The sequence below is a fragment of the Macrotis lagotis genome, chromosome 4 (genome assembly GCF_037893015.1).
Source record: "Macrotis lagotis isolate mMagLag1 chromosome 4, bilby.v1.9.chrom.fasta, whole genome shotgun sequence".
Lineage (NCBI taxonomy): Eukaryota > Metazoa > Chordata > Mammalia > Peramelemorphia > Peramelidae > Macrotis > Macrotis lagotis.
The window spans coordinates 33907332-33935093 of NC_133661.1; the positions used below are offsets into that span (position 1 = coordinate 33907332).

General features: G+C 41.4%; 1 protein-coding gene across 1 annotated transcript; it reads right to left on the minus strand.

Annotated features, from left to right (window-relative positions):
- Positions 1–9379: 9379 nt before the first annotated feature.
- RCN2 (reticulocalbin 2) lies at positions 9380–24774 on the minus strand. The gene is made up of 7 exons (XM_074232479.1): positions 23944–24774; positions 22950–23055; positions 20941–21137; positions 13565–13678; positions 11507–11603; positions 10361–10503; positions 9380–9866 (listed from the first exon to the last, which is right to left on the minus strand). Exons 1-7 carry the CDS (start codon positions 24346–24348, stop codon positions 9714–9716), a joined length of 1215 nt encoding a protein of 404 aa, XP_074088580.1. The 5' UTR covers positions 24349–24774; the 3' UTR covers positions 9380–9713.
- Positions 24775–27762: the final 2988 nt, after the last annotated feature.

The following is a 27762-nucleotide window of genomic DNA, read 5'->3' on the forward strand; positions in this document are numbered from 1 at the left end:
AGGGTGGATACTCTTATTGCTGATAGAAGCAGGATTTTCTCCAGGACTTAATAAATGGTCTGCAAAAGGCGTTATGGCTAAAAATGTCAACATCCCATGGGCCAGCCAATAATAATGAGCCTCTCCTAGTTTAACTAAGCTGATGCTTGGAAGACAGGCTCATTGGTCCACAGAAAGACGACTGGATCTTGAGTCCAAAGAGACTTGACTTAGAATACCAGGACCAATCCTTGTCAGCTGTATGACCATGAGCAAGTCATTTAACTCTCTGAGTTTCCTCCTACAAAACAGGGCAAGTAAACACTGTCATCCCTACTTCACAAAATTGTTGAGAATCAAATGAAGTCATGTCTGTAAAGCAAAAATGTCAGTCACAGAGGGAAGATTACTGAATTTAGGGTCTGAAGATCTAGGTTCTAATCCCCAGCTGCCATTTACTAACCTATGTTACCTCTAGTGACTTCCTTGGCTATTTTAGAACTCAGATTCTAAATCTATAGACATTATTTCTGATCTCAGACCCTGATTCTGGAGGACGGATGATGAAGCATTCTACCCACATCCTATCAGAGAGAGGATGGACACAAGACACAGAAAGAGCCAAATATCTTTTGGGACAATGTGAAAATTTGTTTTATTCAGCTATGAATATTTGTCTCATAGGTTTAGACTCTTCCCCCCCCCCTTTTAAATGGAAAGGAGATACAAAGGAAAGAGAACAAATGCCTATTAATGGAAAAATAAAATGAAATTAAAAAAATAAATTAGTCATCCTCAGATTATTAGTGGCATCCCTCCAAATTTAGTAGAACTTTCCAGATCTTGGACTCTGATTAAATAACTTTCAAGAAGCCCAGGTTTGGTGGGGCTGCTAGAAAGGGTGGAGGATAGAGCAACAGTTCTGTAGACAAGAGGACCTGAGTTCAAATCCAGCCTCAAACATTTGACACCAACCCATACTAGCTGTGTGACCCTGGACAAGTCATTTGACCCCAACTGCCTTGCAAAACAAAACAAAACAGAAGAGGAAGCCCAGGTTTACCTCCATGCCCCCAATGAAACACAGGAAGAGGCTGGAAGCTGAACTTAGCAGAATTTAAATTGTTATTTATACATTTCTTGCTTAGCCTTTCTTGGAAACCTAGAAAGGACCACCTCCTGTTCCATGGGAGATCTCTGATGGGCAGAGCATTAGAAAGGATGCTGAATAGTCTACCTCTCAGCCCTGACATTTTGTAACCTTGGGTAAGTCAGTTAATCTCTCTAAAATAGGAATATTTTTCTTTGCATTATCCAACTCACAAAATCCTCATCTTTGTGGAGGTGCAAGCTTTTGTTATTTTATAGTGCTTTCTTTCTCATTCTATTATTTTTCAAAATTAATATTTATTAATATTACAATAGCACAGTCGAACAAGTTCATCTCAATAAAGAACTAATACAAGATAGTATATACTCTGTTCTTTTCCATCAATTATGTCACTGTATCATTCTGATTTTTCATCACCACCACCACCACCAAAACCACCACCACCACCACCACCACCACCATCACCACCACCATCACCTCCATCACCATCATCATCATTGTAGCGTTTAGATAGTGCCTGAAGGTTGGCAAGGAGCTCTATAAACATTGCATTGTAGATCTAGTGTTCTTCCACTCTCTTTTACCATCTTTATCTTTGCTGTCAAAATCCTGGATCCATTCCTCAGGGCTTCTCTCAAATACTATGAGGATTTCCCTGATTGCTCCAACCAGATGCTGTTTAAGACCTGTATTCAAATCCTGCCTCTAATACTTACTATCTGTGTGACCATGGACAAGTCACTTGATCTCTGAAGTTGTTATATTCTCTAAATAGCAATAGGTAGCAATACCTACCTCACAAGGGATGTTATGAGGCTTACAAGGGACAATGCATGTACAGTGTTTTGAGAATTTACACATTTCTGTATCTTTAAGAAGATACAGAAACTGAGGCACAAAGAGATTAAGTGACTTGCCCAAGGTCACACAACTATATAAATGTAGCTCTCTCACATCTAGCCAGACAGGCAAGCCTTGGCAGGTCTTTCCAAGATGGAGAGTCACTGAGTATGGATTGGATAACATTTCTGAGAATCAGGATAAATCCATAAGGAAAAAGTCATGCCTTTCCCAACCCCCACCTTTTCCTCCTCTTCATTAGCAACTTATACTCATAGAGAACTTTAATTCTTACAGGGTGGTCCAGCTAGTCAGTCAATAAACATTTATTAAACACCAACTGTATGTCAGTACTAAGTGGTAGTGATATAATGAAGCATTAAAAAATCTCAAGGAGCTTACACTCTGTTGGAACATATAAATAACTAGGGATATACAAAATACAAATGAGAGGGAGTAGATGGAAGGCAACCAGAATGAAGAAAGCCTTAGCAGCTGGAGGTATGGAGAAAAGTCTCCTGAAGACAGTCTTTTAAGATAGATTTCTCTACAGAGAAAAACCAAGGCTGGGAGCAATTAAGTGACTTATACAGCATAGATGCATGGGAAAGTTGAGTCCAGGGTTGAGAGGAAGCTAATGCAAAGGTCTACAGGTGAGAGATGGAATCATATATGAGGCAGAATAAGGGGGCCAGTTTGCCTGGATGTCAGTGTATGTGAAGGGGAATAACAATGCCTGAAACGAAACTGGAGATAGACTAAGGAAGGCTTTAAATGCAATGGATTTCATCTTTGACCCTAGAAGTAATAGGGATCTATGGCTGTTTGTTGATAGAGGGAGGAGAGTTGATGGGGTTAGACCTGTGTTTTAAGAAAATTATTTTATTCCTCTGAATGAAGGATGAATTGGAGAGAGAAGGACTTGAAGCAGTAAAATTAGTTGAAAAGTCATTGCAATCACTAGCAAGAAGTGGTGGGGACTAAATAGATATTATTCAAAGTGGGAGACCTTTTAGTTTCACAACTAAAGGGAAAATTGTTGTTTCTGTTGTTTTTCATAAAGCAGAGAACTAAAGAATTGATAGAATATGGGCATTTTGATTTAAGCTTCCTATAATCTGGGAACAGGTGGCCTGGCACATCTTCTAAGAATAAAGCAGCCCATTCACATTCCATCTGGACCATGGTTAAGTAAACCTACCTAAATCTCCTCCATTCCAATTCATGGTTGCTCCTCCATCCCCTTGTCTTCTTCATGCAGCAGCCCTTGGAAAATTAGGTCAGGTCTACAGAGACCTGTTACATCAGTCCTGTAGGATCACAGGATCAGTCCTGTAGGATCCCCTCTCCAGGGATCTTTTCTCATTGACCCAAGACCTCCTTCCAACTCACTCTTGGTGAGGAGCAAAAGACCAAAGAGGAAAAAAAATCCATCCTTTCACAGGCCTTAGGTACAAACTGAATTGCCCTTTTTCTTTTCCCAAGCTCAGAGGATCATAGCTTAGAGCTAAAAAGGACTTACTTCACAGGCCAACTAACCCAGCTTGCTCATTTTACAGATTTGGAAACTGAGGCTCATCCTTGCACAGGACCACACCACTAGTATCAAAGGGAAAATTTGAACCTACATCCTCAGAAGGCCAAGTCCAGTACCATACTGCCTCTCAAGCTACTGGCTTCATTCTTAACTCTCAGAGCTCAGCTGGCTAATGTTTAAAGAGAAGGGATGATAAGAATTACTTAACAGTTAAAAGGAGAGATATTTGGGTAGAGTCTCCCATACGGAATACCTCTGCCTTAATACAATGACAAGCATATAATCCACTTTTCACCTTTAGAGTAATTTAACTAAGATAATTGAAACCCTAGAAAATAAAAATGTGGTAGGTATTCCAGTGGAAAAGAGGGTAAGGAATCCCAAAGAAAGAACTGGCCTCAAAGTCAGGAAGACTTGGATTCGAGTAATGCCTCCAGCATATCCTAGGAAGTGACTGGGCACGTCACTTATCCAGTCAGGGCATCAAACAACTCTTACAGGATTTCTTTAACTTGGTGCCTGTAAACTTGATTAAAAAAATATTTTGACAACTGTGTTTCAATATCCTTGGGTTCCTCTTTAGTTGTATGTATTTTATTTTTATGCACTTAAAAACATTCTGAGAAGACGTTCATAGTTTTCACCCAAGTCTTGTAGAGAAGGTCCCCACCTGCACTGGTAAAGAGAGTTTCTCTCATCTGGGACTTCAATGTAATGGAATATTATTATGGTTCAAAAAGAAAGGAAACTAAAAGAAGCTCAGAGTCTGAGCACTTTGCAAATATCTCGTTTGATCAGAAAGAAGCACTGCAGATGGATAATGGATAAGTCACAGGACTGATCAGGAGGAACAAAGAGAGAAGGGTTGCATTAAGGAAACTGCCAGATTTTAAACAGTCCCAAGCTGCTCTTGGGGTCACATTTTATTTTCATATAAATATTATGATGGAAATACTCTACAACCACCAATCAAAATTGTGGGAGAAGGTAAAGAGCAATGGAGAGACACATGGTGGCTGTAAGCAGATTACAGCATATTACCAGGGATGACCTACACTCGAGAAAGAATAAAATTTCTTTGAAGAAAGGTAGGGTCAGGAAAGGACATGAGTTGGCCAAATGCTGAGAGTAAGGGATAATAAACAGATGGGGTAGCCAGAATATTCCACTGGAACCCTTGAAAAATGGTAAATGAAAACTCCTAAAAGGCCTCCAAGATGTTGGGTGGAAACCTCCATAAATGATCAATGGAATGGGCAAGAAGGTTTGAATCAATTATGACTTGCAAGAGGGAGTGCTCATGTCAATGAGATTATGGGTGAATTGAAATGCTGAATCAAAAAGCAACGAATGAGAAAAAAAAAGAAAATCTTGAAAGACATTGAAAGCATCCTGGTGATACTAAGAAAGGAGAATAGAACATAAAAGTTGACCTCATCTACACAATCTCTACTTACATACGTCTTAGTGTAAGGTTAAACTGTCCTAAGATTTTGGGACACTCAGTATAGTACTTTATAATTTATCCAATGGTTTCCTTTCAACAATCCTCTGAAGTGGGTAATATCATCTTCATTTTACTGATGAAGAAAATGAGGGTCACAGAGAAGTGACTTGAGGCAGGACTGGCTGGGAAGTCTAGGTAATGTTGTTTTTTTCCCCAAACAAAATGGAGACAGTTTAATTAAGAGATGATGAGTCCTTCAAACAGGGCAGTGCCCCAAAGCAGGGATGGGTCATAGTACACTATTGGAACTCCAAATCCAGTCGTTTCAACAATGACTTTAAAAAGTACACTGATGGGGCAGCTAGGTGGCACAGTGGATAGAGCACCAGCCCTAGAGTCAGGAGGACCTGGGTTCAAATCTGACCTCAGACAATAATTACCTAGCTGTGTGGCCTTGGGCACACCCCATTGCCTAGCAAAAACTAAAAAAAGAGTACACTGACACTAATGAAAAAGTTTTCCAATTTATTTCTTTGCTAAAATAGAAAAAGTTCAAATTTTGCAGTTTTCTTTGAGATTTAATTTCTGATTGGCTCACCCTAAAAACCCTTTAATACTTATGTTTCAGTTGATCCATGCATGATTTTTTTTGGTACAAACCCCATCATCATAGCATTTATATATGTTTTAGGCTTTGCAAAGCATTTCACACATATTATTTTCTTTGATCCTCACAGCAATAATGGGAGGAAGGTAACATTACTATCTCTTTCTGACCTGAGAGAGGGCAAGGGTCACAAAAAATGAAATGACTGAATCAAATTCAATTCAGGTCTTCTAAATCCCAAATTCAGAACTTGATGCCTCCTGCTGATTGAGAGCTCATCTCATTCTATACCATTCTTTTCTATGGCTATCCATAAATGTACAACACACACACACACACACACACACACACACACACACACACACATGCTCCATGGATACCAGCCTGAAAGACACCAACGGCTGATCCTGTAGTGATGGGAATGAAGGTAACAGATGGCCCACCAGAGTGTTGCCCTGGAGACTAAATATTTTTTTAAAAAAAGAAAATACTTGCATAAGATTTTTATAGTCAGATTCACAAAACAGACTGTCTGGCAGACAGAAATAGCTATGTTCTATAGAAACCTTTTTTTTAGGGATATTAATTGCAGTGGAATTCAAATTTTACCAGTTATTACCTCCACTGCTTTGAGTACTGTGGCAGTAGTCAAGGAAGGCTTTTGATTCTGCTCCATTGAAATAAATACTATGATGGGCAAATCAGGACATTTTGGGGATCTCTTAGTTTTTTTATATAAAGTTAAATGACAAATCACCTTAACTAGATTAAGATATTTTCTACGGAAATTCAAATGGTTCCTTTTTATTATATATCTGTAGGTCACAAACTGTAATATTTTCTTGAGGGAAAAAAATTAGTAAACTGGATATTTTTATGATTTTTTCTACAAGTCATGAATTCTATAACTTTGGTTATTTTTTGAAGAAAAGGCATAGCAAACTGGATATTTTTGTTATTTATCTGCAGGTCATGAACTATCTAACTGGTTATTTTTTGAGAAAAAGCAAAAGCAAACTGGGCATTTCACTTGAGTAGTTTTCCCTATTTTTGGGATTAATCCTTTTTTCCAAATAAAGTGAGACATTTTAATAGCACCATTTAATGCCCCTAGCAGTCCAGCTACCATCCCAGATACAATGATTTTGCATTATCACTTGTAAAGGAGAGAAAAACAAACTCCCCAAATCCCAGGAACTTGGCCAAAGAGTTTAGCCAATCAAAATACTTCTAAAGTTGGTAGCCAATTTGTAAATGCCAAGCAAATCGGTCACTGTTAAATGTAGAGCACACTTGCCATATCAGTCAGATTATAGGTGGCTTTCCTAATGCAGAGTCCAAAATGGAAGCTTCTCAATATAAACCTAATTTACATCTTTCCCTTTGGTGCAGAATGATTCCAGTCCAAAATGCCTTAATGTAATGAAGCAAGAGAACAAATAAATGAACCATCCCTTGAGCTATATAAAGGGAAATGTGGCATCTTGGCTTCCACACAGAATTTTCTTGCTTCTGGAAGGCTTAATCACAAACCAAATAGTCATTTTCTGGCCTGGGCCCTGGTTTCATTAGAGCCACGTATGACCTGGCTTGTGCAAATTCGCTCAGTTTTCCATTTGAAGCAGAAACTAAGGTCACATAGCTTCAGCGACTGGACTCCTCCTGCCAAATTCAGCTTTGCAGTCATCATAACAGTGGGAAGGAAGGAAGACCTGGGTTCAAATTATAATTGAGTGAAAGGTTGAGGTGATTTACAAGATTAAGCAATACCAAAGGGACAGTTAGAGAGTAAATAATACCAGCTAACATTCCTATAGCAAAGCTCTTTAGTTTTCATTTAATCCTCACAGCATCCCTGGTTGGGAGCTTTTACATTAGAGATCCTGGATTCAAATCCTAGCTTTGACTTTGTGGCCTTGGGCAAGGAATTTAACTTCCCTGGACCTCAGTTTTCTCTACAAAATGAAGACCTCAAACCAGATGATGAGGTCCATTTCAGCTCTAAATCTACTCTGACCCAGGTTTAATTTCAAAGAAGATAGAAGATAGGTGAGGGACTATAGTATGTCACTCTTCCAATGTGTTAGTCTTGTTGAACCATCTTTTTTCTTTTGTGGTAACAAAGGGAAGGAAGGGAAAAATTATATTAGGAATTAAAACGAGATTATGTCAGCATGTATTATTTTTAGAATGCTGGGTAGAAATCCCACCCCTCCAAACTTCTGATGGAAATCACTGTCTTCTCCAACCTGTTGGGTCACTACTCCGAATCACTGATTTCTTCCCTCTGCTCCATTTGAGCCTTGCTGATTCTACCTGCCCACTCCCATCCCCCCATCCAGTCCCTCCTGTCCCATCACTGAACCTTGGATCAGACTTCGTTTCTCATCAAAGTTGCTAGGAAAGCCTCCAGACTGGCCTCCCTGCTTCCATCTTCTTTTCCAATCCCTGCTCTAAACAGTTGCTCCGGCATGGTTCTGCCTTTGTCCCTGCTTAAATGTTCTCAGTGGCAACTTGACCATTCCCTGATAGCTTTATTCCAGACTGATTTCCTTTACAAACTGTACCGCACCCATGCCACAAACCAACTCCCCCTTCCATTCATTCACACAAACTACTCCTTCAGTTTGGAGAAAAAAACAGAGTCCCACCTGAATCCTTCAGGGCCCTCTTCTTTCATGAAACCTTTTTTCCCCCTGGCTTGTCAGTGTTTTCTCCCTCAATTTTCTCTGACCCAATTTTGTAGCCATGTCACATCCCCATTCCCCCAGTAGAATCTTCACTCCCTGAGGGCAGGCACTGGCCTGCCACCACCCACCCACCCAGAACAAGGTATTGGAAGTGCTTAGAATGTATAGAATGGACTGTGTGACTGCTGAGAATTGGGGTCTCCTGCTCCAGGGACAGTGGCTCCTCCTGGCCCCAGCGAGTGATCCTGAGCAGGAGACCTGCAGACCCAGGATGTGGCTTGGTTAGGCCTTGGGGGCTTCTAGAGAGCAGAGTCATGGAGGTCTTAAACAAGATCAGCAACAGCAGGACTAACAACAAAGATCCATGAGGATGGAGGCTTAGATGAGGTACCATACTGTCTTCTGACTTAGAGGACTGGCCCGGTGACTGTTTTCCCTGGAATGAACACCCCTTCCCTTCAAGTGACATAAAGTTCAACCCCTCAGTGTCTTACTTACACATCCAAGTGCTGTGACAAAAACAAAAAAAGGATCCTGTAGGTTACTTTTGGATGGTTATCCTTCATAGAGGACGTGGGCAGACTGGCCCTCAGACCACTGGACGATAGATTTAAGAGCTGGGAGGGAGCCAAGAGCCAATCAGTCCCGTCTGATGGGAGTTTCCTACTACTGACAAAGCTTCTGAAAGCTTAGTCCCTCCAGGGAAGTGAAGCAGGATTTAAAATCAGGTAAAGTGTCTTACTTTGAAGGACAAAGTAGAAGATCTACTAAATAAATAAACAGAACCAAGATATAGAAATATGAGGCATTTCCTTTTTAATAAGTCAAAAATGCAAAAGGTTCTGGACAATGTTGAATTCCACACACCATAATGCTAAAGAGTTGTACATTAAATATAATTACTATCTATACATTATGCAAAAATATAAAGTTCTATTTCATACAATAAACCCTCTATAGAAACCAGTTTAAAAATGAAGCAGAACCTCTCCACATTAATATGTGAGGTATGTCTTTTAAGAAGTTCCTTTGAAGGTTTTTAACACAAATACTAAACCTAAACATTGTCCATTTTCCTTCCATTTCAAAATTATTAAAATCTACATAAAACTAAACAAAAATTCCTGGTACCTCAGTCACTTATTACTTACATAATAATGTTCAGGCATCATTCAAACCCTCCATTTTATTCAAGTATGGTAATACAACTCAAATGCTCCATCTACTTCAGTACTGTGTTAAGGAATGTCTAGAAACAGTTCAACTTCTTCATTTTGGCAAAATGTTAATTTTGGATTTCTTTTTAAAACTCCTGTCTGGTTGTTTTCACTTTGTTTTTCTGCTAAAAGGCCAAGATCATAATCTATAATGTTTCTGTAATAAAACTTAGCACAGAAATCCTAAGATCAGCATCATATCCCCAAGTCAAGCTTGTAACAGATGACAAAGTTGTCAGTACTGCAGACAAATCCAGAGGCAGAGCAATACCTCCATTCTAACTTCTACAGCTCATCATGGTAGAAATGTTCATCATGGAGCTGCCGGCCATAATCTGTGGCTTCACTAGTAAGAAACAAGTCCTGATTTTCAATGATTTCTGCCTCTGAAAGCTTCGAGTCATTATTCAAATCCATTTCTTCAATTAGATGAAGAGCCTTTAAAGCAAAAGATATAAAGATTAAAAATGAGTATTTTAATGTCAATGATTAGATTTTAAAGTCAAATGATTAGATTTTCAGGTAGTTTTTTGTATGTCTCCATTTGTCAGAGCTACTGTGCTCAACTGTCAAAAGTCTGACCCAGTGGATCATGGGGCCTGCCTATTTTCTCTTCTCTCATATACCTTCTTCCAATAAGTCCCCTCCCCAATCCAGGATATCATAAAAAGAAATCCTGAAAGGGGACAATAAAAGAAAGTTTAGCATTATTTATCCTCTATCATTCAAATAAAATATTGTTAAATAGGAATTCAGTCTCAACATTCTAATATTCTTAGTTAAGTAGGGATCCTTAATACATTTATAGTTCCATGTGTATCGGAGCCTAAGGTTAGATAAACTTCTTCATTAACACAGCTAGACTAAGTCTTATTTTGTTGAGTTTCTTCCCTTCTAAATAACATCAAAAAGAAGACGGCTTATTCCCTTACCTCTTCTTGTGCAATACCCTGGTTATTGGGCACTACCCAAGATAAAAGTTCCTGAGGATTGAGCCTCCCATCCCCATCTTTGTCATAGTCATTCACAAATCTGTCTTTTTCCACAAGTATCCATTCGGGATCTTCATTTGCAGCTTAATAAGAAAGACACAAAAGTAGTTACAAAAAAAAAGTTCAACGATAAGGAAGATGTATTTCTAGAATAACAGAAACAAAGGTCACAGAAAACTGGTCGGCTATAACTGAAAAGTACTGAATAACAACTGCATAAAATGTCCACTTAGCAATTTAAAACTCAGCCCACTTTGACACTAACTGAAGAGAGAAGGCCAAATAAAACTACACTGACAGGGTCTACACAGCTTGTCCTGGAGAGTTTTATTCTATGGGGGTTATTACAAAATCCCAGTGACTTCTACAATATCCAGCCATCCTGGCCATCTTTCTCATTCAGTGATCAGTTAGAGCAAGAGATGGTGGCTGGTTTTAAATTCATCTCTAGATGGAGGAGGCAGCCACTAGAAAATCCTAACCTCCAATATTGGTTTTATTTACAGAATATCAACTCTTATTTACTCATTCATTTGTATTAAATAACATATTGATCTAACAATTTGAACAAATGAAAGGTATTTTAATTCCAGATAAGGAACTAGAACAAAGGGTAGAATTCTGAACCTAATTATATATTCCTTTTTCTCATTTGTATTATAATTAATTTAGCAGGACTTCTTATCAAGAATTTATTGTTAGGTAGTGTCACAATGCAAGGAATGCCAGATCTGGATCAGGAAGACCTGAATTCAAATTGAACCTCAGCCACTTACTAGCTGGGTAATCCTGAGCAAGACATTGCATCCTTTTGCCTCAGTTTACCCATCTGGAAGTGAGAAGGAAATGGCAAACTACTCTAGTATCTCTGTCAACAAAACTCCAAATGATGTCACAAAGAATTGGACACAACTGAAAATGGCTGAACGATAAAAATTACCAAAAGAAGTCTTACTTCTTATAGACCCATCTTTTTCTGGTTTTTAAATGCCTCTTGAAAAGAAATCTTCCTTTCTATTACTTCTTTCCTCAAGTCCATTTCCCCCCCAAATTCCCAAATTTTTCAGATTTCTTTAGGTTACTTACTAGGATCTCGTCTGTAGTCACCAAGGAATTCTTTCAAACTAACAAACCCATCACCATTTTTGTCATGTTCTTCTAAAGCCTCTTGAATGACAAATTCCTATTGTATAGTCAAGAAAGAAAAGATTAGTCACTGTGATTTAGGATCACACACACTTTCAAAGAGACCTTTAAGATCCTTGACTTCTGAGCTGGTTATTTGTAAAATAAAATCAAAAACTATTTTGAGAATAGGTTCATAGTGGCCAGACACACAAGAACACAGCAGTAATCTCTGTACCCAGAGGGGCTGAAGTCATTGAATCCAAGTTCAAGATTTCTGAGCTCCAGTGTGGTTAACCATGCCTGAACCAATTCTGTCAATATTATGGAAAGCCCCCATGAGCAGCAGGTAAGGAGGGGTAGCCAGGCTATTACCTAAGGAGCTTCCAAGTCAAAAACAAGACCATTGTCTCCTATGTCAATCAGAGCAAGAACCAGTCCCTAAGAAGCCCTCAATCTTCCAGTCTGAATGAGATAAAGAAAAGTAATGATTTTAAAGAAAAAAAAGTAATGATTCTGGCCCCTTCAGTGTGATAGCAAATCTGTTAAGTAGAGAAACAAGTACAATAAAACTAAGTACAATAAAACTAAGCAGCACCAACAGTATCTAGAATCACAGAAAATCCTTTTACTCTACTTTCCTAAATGATTTCCCCAGAACTTTCTACCCTCTTCCCTCTCTCATCTTGAAAAATGCCATGCTTATATTACACGTGACTCCAAGCTTTCCCCATACCTCCTCATTACCAAGCCACATCATCAGTCCCTAGTCCGGTTTTACTTTAAGGCTGGAAATCTTGGGCTTGGTGTTGCCACTAATGATTTCTCCATCCTTCCAGTCTTCTCCTCCCTCCATCCCAATTATAAACCTGTCCTCTGCCTGTGTCCCAATCACACTGGGCCCTCCTACTTTAAACCTAGGGGCCTTCTGCAGAGGCTAGAGACCCTGAAATGTTCAGTGCCTATGCTATGCCATCTGAACTTAAGCTGGTAATCAGTGAAATGGAGGAGCACAGACAACCCATCTTTTACGTCCTGCCTTCCCCAAGAGAGAACAAAAGCTGGGCATTTGGCTTTGAGTGCCTGCACTGAAGGAGGTAAACCAGCGACAGTGTGCATCAATGTGAAACAGAGATAACTCCAAGTGGAATCCACTTGAGGGTGAGGAATAAAAGCAGCAAGTTCATTTCCAGGACCAAATTCAGCTAGGGCAGACAAGGCAGTGGTGCCAGTCACCAGGAGAAATGGCCTCAAACAACACAGGTGCCACAGTGGAGGAGTGCAAGGAGGACTCAAAGGCCTCCAAGGTTTTTGTTGCAAGCATTCTATGGGCTTCATCACTAGTTAGCTCAATTGTCTGAGACAAATTAGAATTTTTCTCTGATTTGTTCCCTAATCACAGGGATTGTCCCTAAAATGCAGCACACCATGCGCATACAGCCATAAATGGTCTACAAAGGAAGATGGAGCAGCAGCATCTTCTTGTAAAAAGATGGAATCCCCACCATAAGTCAGTAGGACACAACTGAGACATAGCTATAGTAACATCCTATGATAGAAAGGGAAAAGGTTCCTCCAAGGAAGTTTGAGGGGAGAAAATATTTTTCTTCTTTGTTTCTCATGCATGGGAAAATAAATTTAAATTTTTGAAAGAATTTAAGTATAAATTGTTTTTTAAATGCTTCTACAAACCTTTGAATTACTTTTTAGTAGTTTATCAAGTTTATCATCTATAAAGTGATGGTTGATATATAAAGAAATGTGAAGGCTCTGAAAAAAGGGGGCAAAATTGGGAATCCAAGCTTACTTATTCCCTAAAAACGGGTGGGGGGAGCAGGAGGAAGAAGGCAAAGAAATCTAGGGGAGGGAAAATTTTTCTGGGCTTTCAAATTTTTTAACTAGATCTATTCATTCCCTGAATGACTTGTACATTTAAAAGCTAAAAGCCTTGGCAGTTACAGAATTTATTACAGTTTATAAGATTCTATCACTAATAGTGTGAAAAAGTCTCTTCCTTACCGTCATGTAATCAACCTCTTCAGGATGCTCAAAAGCAATAAATTCGACAAGGCTCAGACCAGAAACTTCATCCCGATTAGCTTTTTCAAACCGTTTCTTGTCCTTTAAATGAAGCTTCAAAAATAAAGGAAAAAATTTCCAAGGGTCTGGTTAGATACCTCAGAGTTCATGTTATGTCTTTTTTCTTATTAAGATTCAAACCCTAATCAGAAAGTAAGAAACAGTCATAACATTAACATGAAAATATCTTAAATTTGTACAAGTGCATCATACTTTCAAAAACATATTCATCTACCATTCTATCATAGATAAATAGCACGAATGCTTTTCATTTACCAGATGCTTTTAAAAGTAACAAAGTGGTTAAATGTTTTTTTCCTGGTCAGAGTGAGTCATTAGGGAATTCACCCTGGAGCCCTGTTCCCTGATTCCTAGTGTGATGCCACAATTTTTGACATTTTTTTATATAATTTTTGAAATTCTAATTTCCATCTCTTCTACTCCCCTAGGAAGGCAAGCACTTTGATGTAGATTTATACATGGGCAGTCATGCAAGACATATTTCCATATTAGCCATATTACGAAAGTGAACAGACCCAATAAAAGAAAAAAATAAAGAAAAATAAAGGGGAAAAAAGTATGCTTCAACCTGCATTCAGACTCCATCAGTTCTTTCTCTGGATGTGGACAGTATTTTTGATCCTAAGTCTTTTAGAATTTTATTTTGTCATTGTATTGATGAGAATAGTTAAGTTACTCAAAATTGATTATCATATAATATTGTTTTTGCTGTTTATAATGTTCTGATTCTACTCACTTCACATCAGTTCATTATCGGTCTTCCTAGGTTTACCTGAAGGCATCCTGGTCATCATTTCTTTTTGCACAATGGCATTCCATCACAATCATATGCCAACTTGTTCAGCCATTCCCCATTTGACAGATATACCTTCAATTAAGAGCTGCTATAAACAGTCTTGTAAATATAGGTCCTTTTCCTTTTCTTTTGATCTCTTTGGGGTGGCATTGCTGGGTCAAAGGGTAAACAGTTTGATAACCCTCTGGGTATAGTTCCAGATTGTTCTCCAGAATGGCAGGTGCTTACTTCTTAATTCCTATGAAAAAATGACTTTTCTCTTCTCATTCCCACTGTTCACCCCACAACAGTTGCAGCTCTGATGAGGCAAGAACAGAGAGCTTAGAGATTGTCTAAATCCTCAATAAATTACAAATTAGAAAACAATGCTACAGTAAAGGATCACTTAAAGCTTCCATGGATCCCATATCCTCGAGTCATCATCTGTACCAGATTCAGTCTCATTTAACAGATGAGCCACCTGAGGATCAGAGGACTTAGTGATGTCCGGAGCCACTCATCTGAACCCGGGACCTCTGACCTATATTCAGGGGCTCTTTCTATGACACCACAGTCTCTCTCTCAAGAAAAAAAGGGTAGCTCATTTCTAACCTATTCAGTAAATCTCAACAAAAATTCCTTGGCCAGGTATTCCAGGTGCCGTTCCAGCATGATATAACTGAAACTTTCAGGCCTTCTCTCATCACTCCTCCTTTCACCTGCATCCTGGGCTCTCCCACCTCTACACCTTTGCCTGCATCATTCACCATGACTCTAATGGCCTCACTCCCCATTTTACTACATTATTACTCATCCTGAACCCTCATCTCCTTCACTTAGCACTTGTTTTACAAGTCTAACTTGATTATGTTAACATTATTTATTATTGTTACCAGTGTTGTGGTACAACAGAAATAGTAACAATGATACTAACGGTTATCATTTATATAGCATTTTAAGGATTTCATGGACATTATCTCATTCACTCTCACAACAACCCTCCTCCATTTTATAGGTAAGAAAACAGGCAGCCAGAGGTGGAAGACGCCACAGAAGCCAAACTGAAGAGGGAGAAGTCTGTTTTCAAGTGGCTCTTTTTCACTGCCATTAACTTCAGCCTCTATTCCTTTAAGACACCTGTCCGTCTTGTGCAGCTGCTTGTTCAGAATGAACCCTGCGCATTTCACACTGAACACAAACATGGAAAAATGCCGATGAGCCAGAACTCAGGGCGCTCTGCTAAGCCAGACAAATTCCAAAAGAACAAGCCACCATTGAAAAGGCGAGGGCTTGGGTTTCCTTATGAAAGCACGCTTCAGTTCCCAAGCAAAAAGCCTGTGTTCCACTAAGGGCATTCATTTCTTGGCAAATTTCATCTATCAAAGAAAGGAGCTTTCTCCACAAGTTGAAATTTCATGAAAATAAGGTTTTCTGGTTCACGTCTGTCAGGGACTGTCAGGCTTTTTAAAAAAAGAAATTAAACTTGAACATTTTCTAAAGCACTAGAGAGGAAATCTGGCATGTGAGATACAGAAATTATGCTAGATAAGGCCCTTTGGGGGACGACCACTTAGAAATAGAAAACAAAACCTTTTAGAAAAAAATGTTAAGTATTACAATCTTAAAGCCTTTGTTCCTTCTATGTGTTTGAGAGGTTGGGGCGGGGGGGACTCAGGATAGAACAGCAAAAAAATAGGACAAGAAAAATGATGCTCTAAAAAGTTCATTTTGGTACCAATCCACACAAAACAATTAAAGTGACAACACTATTTTTACACCGGGATGGGAGCATGTGAAGAACAAAGCTGCCACCTTTTGGCAGACAAAAGGGTTTACAAGAAGAAATAGAATTTTTTCTATTAGAACAAGTCACACCTCCTCGAATGTGGAGGAGGCCCAGGCAAGCTGTACCTTAAAGAGGCGAAGCTGGGCAGCATCTGCCCTTAGAAATGACTTTCATCAAATACCCCAAACTTTAGTTCCCCTTCTTAGAAATGCTGTGCGAGGCAGTTCTTTATACAATAAGCCAAGAAACACTATTCCAGGCATTTCACATGACTTCATAATAAAAGGTCAATACTCTTAGATGTGTCAACAATTCCCTTCTCCCTTGGCAACCTATTAAAAAAGCAAAAATCAATGAATGAGATATCTGGATTTTACTCAAGCCTTCAATCTTCCTTGCTGATCAATACTGCTTTATTTGGAGTTAGGACATTTTTTTAGTCTGCAACTTCACTTTTCCTTGAACAGCTGGGTTTTTTTCAATTTGCTTTATATAAAGCAGACAGTATACACACACTACTTTTGGTTTAATTTTTACATTGAATTGTAATTTAGGATTAAAATTCCTGACAGAAGTCTGACCAAATTGAAGGGGAAGTCCCAGCACCTCTAAAGTTAGGGGGAAATTAGATGCACAAAATACAGGAAAGTAACATTCTTTCAGGAGATTTCAAGAGGTCCAGGGGTTTGGTGGTCACATCAAATGATGATTAATTACAGAATTTGGGGTGTGTAGAATCAGAAAAAGAGAAGACTTAAGGAGGCTGAGGCCATCACATAGTTGGGAGGGATGTCCTAGGGAAGAATGAAGAAACGTGTTCAGTTTAAGCCCAGCAGATTCCCTCCCCTAACAATCAGGTCTTTCCCAAAGTGGGAAGAGCTGCCTCCAGAGGCGGTGGGTCACTAGACAGCTACAAACAAACCCTTGTGAAAGGTGTGACAGAGGCAGTGGCTCTTGTCAGGGATAGCTATTCTGAGGGCAACCAATCAATCAATAATAAGGCAGCAGCATGGATAAAGAGCTGGTCTTAGAGTCAGGAAGATCCAAATTCAAATTCAGTCTTAAACACGGACTAGTTTTGGACCCTGGACAAGTCAATGAACCCTCAGTTCATTTTCTGTAAAATGGGAATACACCTCACAGAATTGTGGAAAGGCTGAAATGTGATACTATGAGTAAAGTCCTGAGGACAGAGCCTAACACTGATTAAGTACAATAGAAATGTCAGGGGTCATGTGTGGCTTCCTGGCTCCCAAGGAGTCTTCAGACTACATGTGCCAAAGTGCCCCCCATCCTCAGCCCCCACCCCGAGCTGGTGGCCTGACTCAGCTCATGAGTGAACCAAACACAGAACAAGATTAGGCTGCATTGTGGTTGGGGGGGGGGGGTCCCCTGACTTTTCTGGTCTCTCCCAACCTCCCTCTGAAATGAGGTCATCATGTCCACCTTCTGCACTTCTCAAAAGGGAGAGTTATTACATAATGAGAATGTTCCCCCAAACATAAAGTCCCAAATGAAGACTGTTATTATGGGAATGGTTCAGACTTCATGGCAGGTGGGCAGGGCACCAGGACACGTCAGAGACACTAAGGAGGCACATGACTCTGGGCCAGACCCTCAACAGAGGGGAAGTCTGCCTCAGTTTCCTCAATTGTAAAATAGGGATAAATAAGAGCACCTGCCTCACAATGTAGTGGTGATAACAATCAAATGAGAGAACAGATAAAGTGAATAAAGTACATACAGATGACCAAGGGTTCTATATAAAATGCTATTTTTTTCTTCAAAATCAAGATACTTCCCTAAGGGTTCTATATAAAATGCTATTTTTTTCTTCAAAATCAAGAAACTTCCCTAGTATTTCATGATCTCTTCATTCAGTTATTTTTCTTAAGATTCCTAATATTAAAATTTCAAAATGCTCTATGTATTTAGTAAACCTGGAACTTTGGATATAGGTTCCAGATTTTGATCTGACTTTGTTGTCCCAAGGATCCCCACAGCCCAGAATGCCAGAACAGTGAGGATGAGCCTAGAAATTCTTCTGACTAATAAGAGCCTCCCAAGTCTGAGGTGCCCCAGGTAAGGACTAAAATGCCCTATTTTTGGAAAAGTTTGGAATTTTACCAGGGTTAATGCTCTACTCATAAGGGTGTGTACAAAGGCTGGAGAGAACCCCACAGAATTATTTGGAGTCTCCTGAACATCATCAGTTCCAGTTTCTTTCACCCATTAGCCCTGGGCAGAATCTCCTAGTGATTAATCAAGAGTGATATGCATTTATCATTTTAATCAGAGGATAGCAGGTCCCTGAGATGAGCAAGTTTGGTAGCAGAGGAAGGCTCAACATGAGAGCAAAATGGGACACTCCTGGTGGACAGAACTCTTTTTAGAAAGGAGAGTTACCACCAACTTTTCTGATGTAAAAATATGAACCTTCAAGTTAAGTTCTGTAGTTTGGAATTGTGAACTGTGCAGGACTCTCTGGAAATGGGCCAGGCTGCCTTGGACTCACCCTCCAGACCTTTTCAGCAAGACACTGATTGACTTCTGGAGAAATCTGTGGGCCAAGGATGGAGCTGAAAGCCCATAGGGCCTTTACAGCTCTGAGAACCGGCCAATATTAGAACCCTTCAATCCTCTGGAAAGGTCATTTCCTCAATATCGGCCTCAATTTCCTCATGTGTAAAATGAGGACAATCCTTCATAGATAGATAGATAGATATCACAAAGAAAAGCCATCAGTAGTGTTCAAAATACTGTGGAAATGTGAGATCTCATTATTACAGTAGATTACTAGCACAGCAGACAAGTGACCAATTTTTGTAATAATCAAAGGCATTTTGTAAGTAAAATAGTTCATAAAACTAAATTTCTTCTGAATCGAATAACACATGACTTACTCTAAATTGGTTATGTCTTTACTCGTTCAAAAAAGTTTTAACTGAATGAAATTACTTACCAACAAAGCTACTGAATATCTATTACTGACTTAATGTCTCTTCATTGAGGAAAAAGTGATTACTACAGAAACTACACACAAAAGTAAACCTACATATTATGTCTCAGGAGGCAGGCAGTGTGATATAATGTAGGCAGAAAATCAGATTTGTGTTAGCTCTACCAACTCGATGTGTGAACTTGGGCAAGTCCCTTCCTTTCTGAGCCCTGTTTCCCCATCTATAAAATACAAGTTTTGGACAAAATGATTTCTAACTTGTCTACCCACCCTGAAGCTCTGATCAGCTCTGTAACTGAGACAGGAAGGTCTGACAAGAAAGTCCTATCTTCGGGGAAGATGAAGATGGCCTGGAAGTCTGCTCCCAGCCATGGGGTGACTGAGAGGGGAGCTCTGACAAGATGCCAGAGGGCCAGGCCTTCTTCAGGAGGGCAGTCTGACTGACAACTCAAAGAATAGGGTTCTCATTCCTGGATGGATTATAATCAATGAATGACAACCAATTTTCTCTCTTTTGTCTTTTTGATCAGTTTGCCCATCTAGTACATCTAGAGGATGAAGAGGATGGCAAAGGGAAGAGATTATGATCTCCTGACATCCCTTCCCCTCATTTTGGGGGTCTGAGAGCAGAAAGAGGAAGGAGACAGAGCAGAAAAATGCAATGTTTGGCCACCTGACTGAGCTCCCCCTATACCACCAGACAGCATGTGTAGCCCCTAAAGAGTGTCACAATGGTTTGAGATTCTAATAGAAAGAAAATAAACGCTTTAAAAAAACATTATTTTCTGCATTTAAACAAAAACTGACAAAGTTGCAGAATAAAAATATAAGAAAAAGGCCTCCCTTTTTTGGGGGGAAGGCTTTCTATATGACTAATACTCTTAAAATACACTGTACTATGAATACAGTAGTGGGCTTCTTCATTTTAAAATGTCATTGTGGGGGCGGCTAGGTGGCTTAGTGGATAAAGCACTGGCCTTGGAGTCAGGAGTACCTGGGTTCAAATCTGGCCTCAGACACTTAATAATTACCTAGCTGTGTGGCCTTGGGCAAGCCACTTAACCCTGTGTGCCTTGCAAAAACCTTAAAAAAAAAGAATTGTGAAAAGTGATCATTGTAACTACAAGAGGCTTTAAAACCCTGCCATGTAAAAACACATGCAGTATTTTTAAATCACTGAATTCTAAGTAAAGTCCTTTCCCTGAATTTCCCAGGACTGCCTGGAAAAAGTGAAGATTTTTGTAAATTGTGCCTGGTGTGAGAGAAGAGGGGGTGTAGAATCTTAAAGGAGCAACAAAAGCTAAAGTATGGTTAAGTACCAATAAAGTAACTGCTTTATATAATGAGATCCAAGCACTTAACTGAATTTAGTAAACAAGTTAAGAGTCCCTTTTTTGGGGGGATTTTACAGTATCTTCAAAAGAGTAGTTAGTCATCATAGCCTCTTCAATTCTCATTCATTATTTCATGAATGCTACCAAAAAGAGTATTTATAAAAATAAAAATAAAAAGACGTATCTTATCAAAAAAATAAGCACTTGGGATATGGGAGGTCAGTGTCAGTCAGATGATCCGACTGGGAAATAATTGCAAGAATACTGGCAAAATTGAAGAATACTAGTCCTAAAGTCTGACTAGAGAAAAGAAAAGCTATCAAAAGGGTCAGTAAGGCGAGACAAAAGACTGCCCGGAGAACACAGCCATCCTGGAAATGATCCAAGGCCTCAGGCCCAATGGAAAAGTGCCATATGATGATCAGGACTGATCAGACTCACCTGCCTGAAAGACTCCTCTTCTGCATCATCCAGAACAGTGTTCTCATCAAAGTCGATCACCCGGTCATACATCTGAATGTTGTACTCTCCCCAGGTCACCAATCCATCATCGTTTTTGTCATATTCCACAAACTGCTGCTTTGCCTCCTGCATGGCATAGTGTTTGAAGGACATCTGGATCCAGGTACTGAGTTCATCTAGGGATTGACCACAACAGAGGGACTAGTCATTTTAATTCTCAATGTTCAGAGGATCTTTTTAGATGTGAAAAAAACAGGGGGCTAACTATGGTAACCCAGACCAAATTCCTATCAGAAAATATAAATAAATCTAGATGGAACCTGAAAAAATTAAATTTAAAAAGCTTTTCAACTTCAGTTTAAATAAAAAAGTTGAGATACAGTATGACTTCTTTCAACTCTAAGTTCAGAGAATATGCATTTTCACAGATGTTAAGTTGCATCTGAATAATTTCCTTAAAACGATGAGAGAAAATTACTATTTAGTTAACAAATGAGTTGGCTTTTTCTGAACAGGCAAAAGCATTAAAAAGGAAACCAAGAGATTAAAATGGAGCCATTTATGCCTGCTGTAGAGGGCAAGAGGGGAAGGTGATGAGACAAAAACAGTTTAGGATTAAGTTGATTAAGCATGAGTCCCCAAAATGGTCCAAACAGCCAAAAGCAGCCAAACAGAAGTGTAGTCAAAAGATTATAGATAAAAGAACAAAAAGCCACGCAGTCCCCCAAATTGCTCCTCCAAAGGAGTAGCAGTAGGGGACAAAGAGAATCAGTGAGGAGGAAGCATGTCAAATTAGAGCTGACTCTGTTCTTTACTACAGTATGAAGGTGGTGGCAGTTTACTGAAGGGAAACTGGGGAAGGGCAGAGCTGATCCTTGGAAACATTGCTGACATCATAAACTCTGAGGGGCAACTTTCAAAGGATCAGTGAAATCAAATGTAAGACAGCTGCATTTATATGTGAAGACTGGACATTGTGGGAAGCTGACTAAAATGACACTTTTCAAAATAAGGGATAAATGGGGGCAGCTAGGTAGTGCAGCAAATAGAGCACAGGCCCTGAACTCAGGAGGACTTGAGTTCAAATCCAGCCTCAGACACTTAATAATACTGTGTGACCTTGGGCAAGTCACTTAAACTCCATTGCCATGCCAAAGAAAAAAAAAGGGAGAGAAACACAAGAAGGATGGGCAAAATCTCTGGTACTCCCACAGACAAGGGAAGATCCCAGCACCTTCAGGTCACAAAGGAGCAGCTTGTCCAGGACTTCTATGACAGACACCAGATGGACACCAAGCTCTTTAAGCCAAGTCCTTATTCAAGCCCTTCTCTAACGGGGAACAGCTCATGGACTAAGATGCGCCCAGACTGACTGACAGCTCTGCCACTATCAAGCTGTACCATACATGTCCTCAGACTCTACTGGGTCTCTGTTTAATTATCTGTGAAATGAGGGGAAAGGCTAGCTCATTGCTCTCTAAGGTCACTGACTGCAAAACAGAATTGGATTTACATTAAAAGGAGTTAATAAGCTAAATCTGTGCATCTAAATGTAATGATAAACAACAAAGCTTGGGATCCCATGGGCAAACACACCGTTACCATATTTAAGAAATGACAAATAATGCAGTTCACCAGTGAAATGAAATGAATCACTTCACATATAAAGGACATTTCTCCGATGATTCAAAGTGCTAATATTAGCATTTTTTAAGGAGTCAGATGAGGAATAAGGTTTTTAAATTAAAAAGTACATTTTCATTTTACACCACTCAAAGTAGGTGACAACATGCAAACATATATTTAAGTGAGTCATTGGACTCACCAATTTGTTCACCCATGGCTCCTTTTTCAGTCATAAAATAAGTTTTCCTATCTTTCACACAGTAAGCTAACAATCTATGTTCAGTAGACAGCTGAAAATTTTGGGTGACATTTCTCATAGAAATTGATTTCTTCAGTCAGTGAAGGGAAATAAAGATCCTTACTTTCAGTAAGGAATCCATCTGAGTCCACATCAATTTTCTTAATAATTGCTTTCAGTCTTTTCTGCTGCTCTTCTGGGCTGAGTTTTTCATATTCCTCTACTTCTGCCTTTGGGAGGAAAAAAGACAAAAATAAATAAATCAAACAGGAAAGAGATTACTTTTGGTAGGATCAGAATTTGGCCAGGGACTTGCAGGTCTCAGAAGCAGCCTGCCGCCGCCACCAGTTGAGACAAGGATCCAGTCTGATGAGCTGAAGGGGGTCACACCCATCATCACCATGACATGGTCAGAAGATGGGGTCTGAGACCCGGTCTCAAACGTAGTATGGCCATAGCCAAGTTTACTTCTCCAAGCCCATGTTTCCCGAGCTTCAGAAATGGAGATGATAATAATCCTTGTACCTTACGCACCCCAAAGTTATTGAGGGGAGCCTCTACAGGGTTTAGAGCTGGGATGAACTTTAAGAGTGAGCTGAGACCTTGAGAGGTCACACACAGGAGGGCTGCGGTCCTACCAGTCCCCAAGAGGTGCAGCAGCAAGAACACTGCGCCCAGGGGCTTCCCGGAGGGCAGGTTCTAAGTGGTCAGGGTGGTCCACTGTGCCCACAGCATGGCCTCTAAGGCCTGGGCTCCGACCTCTGGGCCGCCCGCTGCCCGGGCTTCTGGGGGTCGCACTCTTCCCAGGCTGAGGCCGCGGCAGCGGGGTCGGCTCGGACCAAGCCCGGGAGCCGTAACTGGGCACGGCAGCCAGGGGGGCAGCTGCAGCGTGCGGGCCAGGGGCAGAGGAGCCCAGTGCCAAGCTGGGGGGCTCCCCCGCCCCGTCACAATGGCCCCACCCGCGGGGGTCCACCATGGGCAGGGCCCGGGCCTGGCACGGAGGGGGCCGCCCGAGTCCGGGCCGGCTCCCCGCGCCGCCACCCCGGCACCGCCGCCCTCGGCCTGGCCCCCGGGCGGCTGGAGGCCGGCGCCGGCGGCGCCATCGGGCCCGGCCTCACCTGGCCGCCCAGCAGCGCCTCGCGGTCGTAGTCGGGGCGGTGCTCGCCCTGCGGGTAGTGCGGGTCTCCGGGCTCCCCCGCGCCGCGCGCCGCCGCCCCGGCCCCCAGCAGCAGCAGCAGCAGCAGCAGCGGCAGCGGCGGCCGCCCCGGGCCCGGCCTCCGCCGCATCGCGCCGCCGCCCCGCCGAGCACCCGCCGAGGCCCCGAGGCCCGAGAGCGGCGCGGCCACAAGCGCCGCCGGGCCCGCGCCTCGGCCCGCCCGCCCCGGCCCCGCTCCGCGCCGCCTCAGCTCCCGCCGCCGCCGCCCCTGCGCTCGCCAGGCGCCTCGGCGTCGAGGCCGGGAGGAGGGGCCGAGCGGCCGCTGATTGGCCCCAGCTTGGGCGGAACGCGAGAAAGGAGGGCTCATTCGGCCGCTGATTGGGCTGCTCCTCGGAAGGCGGGGAGAGAGGAAGGACCGGGCCTCTGATTGGTCTGCAGCTGCGGAGATGGGAGCGAGGGGCCGGGTGTAGCCCGGGTGGAGGTCAGGGGCTATAGCTGATTGGGCGGCCGGACGGAGGCTGGGGGCCGGGCCAAGACGTTGATTGGGCTACGGCTGAGGCCGGGGCGGGATCAAGACGACGATTGGGCGACGTTTCTGGGGCGGAGGAAGGAGGCGGAGCTCTCCGGCCGGGGCTGAGGACGTTGGCGCCGGAGGCAGCGTCGCCGCCCCGCCCCCACCGGGGCCCCCCCGCCCGGGCGCCCTCCAGCCCCGGGAGCCCCCGGGGGGCGACTCCCCCGCGGCGCCCCGGGCCCGGGGCCACCCCGCGCGATGGGTCGTGAAACAGCAGGGACCAAAAGCGGGACTCGAACCCTGCTCCCCGCCGCGGCGACCCCAGGACCTCGCGTGGCCGCAGCCGCGTACGCGCCCCTTCCCCACAAACAGGCCCGACCCCGCGTCGGCAAGGCCGCGGCCGTTGCCATGGGAGCCAGGCGCCGGCCCCTCGGCCCCCCTCCTAAAGGATGAGGTGTTTAAAAAAGGTTTCATTAATCCTCTTTTTTACGTCAGCGCGGCCTCCCCAGCCCCCCCTCCAGGAGAGCCCTCTCACATAAAAATAGACACACAGTTTGAAACAGGAGAAAAAGTTTACAAAATCAGCACAACAGATCCACATTTTAAAAGCCCTGGGGGGGGGGGGGGGGCAAAGTTCTTCATCTGAATTTTGCTTGGTCTTTATGATTTTCTTTTTCATTTTCGTGGCGCCGATTGTTTTCTTGCCAGTTTCCTTCATTCTGCATCAGCCCTGGCTTCCCTGTACCCATCACATCCATCATCTCTTACAAGTCCATGCTATTCCATTACATTCGTGCACCACTGCTCACTTAAGCGCCCCCCAGTTCATAGACATCTACAAAACTCTGCTATCTCAGAAAGAACTGCTACGTGTCTATTCTGGTGTGTTTAAGAAGGTTCTTACCAATGACGTCTTCGGGATATAAATCCGGGTATAGAGGCTCTACTTCAAAAGGACTGATATTTTGGTCACTTCATTTGCATAATTTCAAATTACTTTTCATAATGGTCGTACCATTTCCTGGCTTCACCAACAATCCTGAACATAAACCCCCCTGAACATTAACTATTGTCATTTTTGCCCATTTACAGAGCATAGAGCAAGATGTCAGAATAGTTTTAGTTTCCGTTTCTCTTATTATTAGTGATTCAAAGCTTTCATGTACTTGGGAATACTTTTATTTTTTTTTTGGCAAGGCAAATGGGGTTAAATGACTTGCCCAAGGCCACACGGCTAGGTCATCATTAAGTGTCTGAGACCAGATTTGAACTCAGGTACTCCTGACTCCAGAGCCAGCACTCTATCCACTGTGCCACCTAGCCACCCCTAGGAATACATTTACTTCTACTGAGAACTATGTGTCCATATTCTTTGATTACTTATAAGAATGACTATTAGCTACATATATTTCTTAATCGTTCATAACTCTTGGAGACCAGACCTTTATCAGAGAAATCTGATACAAAGATTTTTTTCTCATTAAGTCACTTTTCTTCTTATCCTAGCTGCCTTAATTTTGTCTGTAAAAGTTTATCTGTTTCAAAATGAAAATGAAATGATAAAGATAAAGTAAGCTTTGGAAATCATCTCTGCCTCTTGTTTGGGTAAGAAGACATCTCCTACTTACAGCTGTGGGAGTTACATGATCTGTTTCTCTTCTAAATTTTTTATGGTTTTCTAATTAATATTAAAGTTGTGTATTCATATAGAACATATTGTGGAGTGTTGACCCAAGCCTAATTTCCTGCCAGACTGATTTCCACTTTTCCCAGCAGTTTTTATCAAATAGGTAATGGTGCCCTAGGTAACTTATGTTTTCTACTTTATCAGACACTGAATTATTGAATTCTATTGTTTTTGAAGCACCTTTGCCTCTCTGTTACATTGATCTGATTCTCTGCTTTTTAACCAATATCAGAGGATTTGGGTGACTGCTGCTTTATGATGTAGTTTGAGTTCTAGAAGTATTGTTCCTCCTTCATCTTACTTCTTTGCATCATTTCCCTCAATATTCTACGTCTTGTTTTTCCAAATGAATTCTGCTTTTATTTTACTTCTGTCAACTACCCCCTTGGTAATTTGCTTGACATAACACTAAAAGTATAAATTATTTTTGGCAGCATTGCCATTTTTATTACCATATTACCATAAATTGACTATTTCTCCAATTATTTAAAATGTTCTTTATTTCTTTGAGAAACATTTTGTAATTTAATTTGTACAAGTTTTTTGTGTTTTTTAGAAATCTGATCCACAATAATTCTATGCATTTCTTTAGTTATTTGAAATGGAATTTCCCTATCTATTAAGGCTTCTTGTTTTGTTAATATTACATAGGAATGCTGTTGATTATTGAAAATTTAAGTGGCCTGCAATGTTGCTGAAGCTCTGAATTGTACCAATTAATACTTTTGCTGATTCCCTAGAAATTGCTAAGAATATTATACCATTGGCAAACAGAGGTAGTTTTAAAGGATCATAAATTACAGGGAAATTACTAACCTGTGTATCTAAGTTCAGGGTGTTTTCACAGAAGGAATTCTGATGAAACCACATGTCAGGACCACAGACAAATAAGGAAGGCAGTGTCCACCTAGGGCAGAGACCAAAGGGTTTGGAACTGAGAGGAGCTTAGGGACCATCTGGGTCAGCCCTTTGATCTCCACAGAAAGCAGCACAGTATCCAGCAAAAAATTCAGTTACAGGAATCAAAGAATGATTGTATCTTTACCTGAAGACTATGAAATATATTTAGTTGGATCTTTTTTAAAGTAGCCCACACAAAAAGAGATTGTGTTGGACACTAAATGACTTATTTTTGTTATGCTCTCAGACTTCCTGGCTTCAAAACCTCCTTACACTCGTCAGAATTATTGAGGACACCCCTACACCCTAAGCCTTTGTCTGTATAGCTAGGTATTGATATATAGAAATGGAAATGTTAAGTGTTGTAGCTTAAGTCTAAGAAACCCCTTTAACTCTCACTAGGATCTCCCTAGCTTCCTTCCTAGCAATTTGAAGTCTCTTTTCATTCTCCCTGTAGCTGGTACGTTTACCTCCATGGATCAAGCTCTTATTAGCCTTGACTTCCCAGGGAAGTGCTGATGCTTCACAGGTTCCAGGACCAGCAACACTGGCAGGCCAATAGGGTACCTGTGTTATCCTCATCCCTGTTTCTCCATGTCAATTCACCATCACTTTCAAAATTCCACACCACCCAAAGATTCTACTACTAGGGATATACCTCAAGGAATTCAATGACAAAAAGT

What these genes read in the sequence shown, in the direction of transcription:
- RCN2 (XM_074232479.1), bottom strand. Translation starts at nt 24,348, where the DNA reads ATGAGCCCTCCTTTCTCGCGTTCCGCCCAAGCTGGGGCCAATCAGCGG. An exon ending in TGACTACAGACGAGATCCTA is followed by an intron (nt 10,504 to 11,506) that starts GTAAGTAACCTA and finishes TTTCTTATTAAG; the next exon opens with CTGCAAATGAAGATCCCGAA. An exon ending in AGGGTATTGCACAAGAAGAG is followed by an intron (nt 9,867 to 10,360) that starts GTAAGGGAATAA and finishes TTTGCTTTAAAG; the next exon opens with GCTCTTCATCTAATTGAAGA.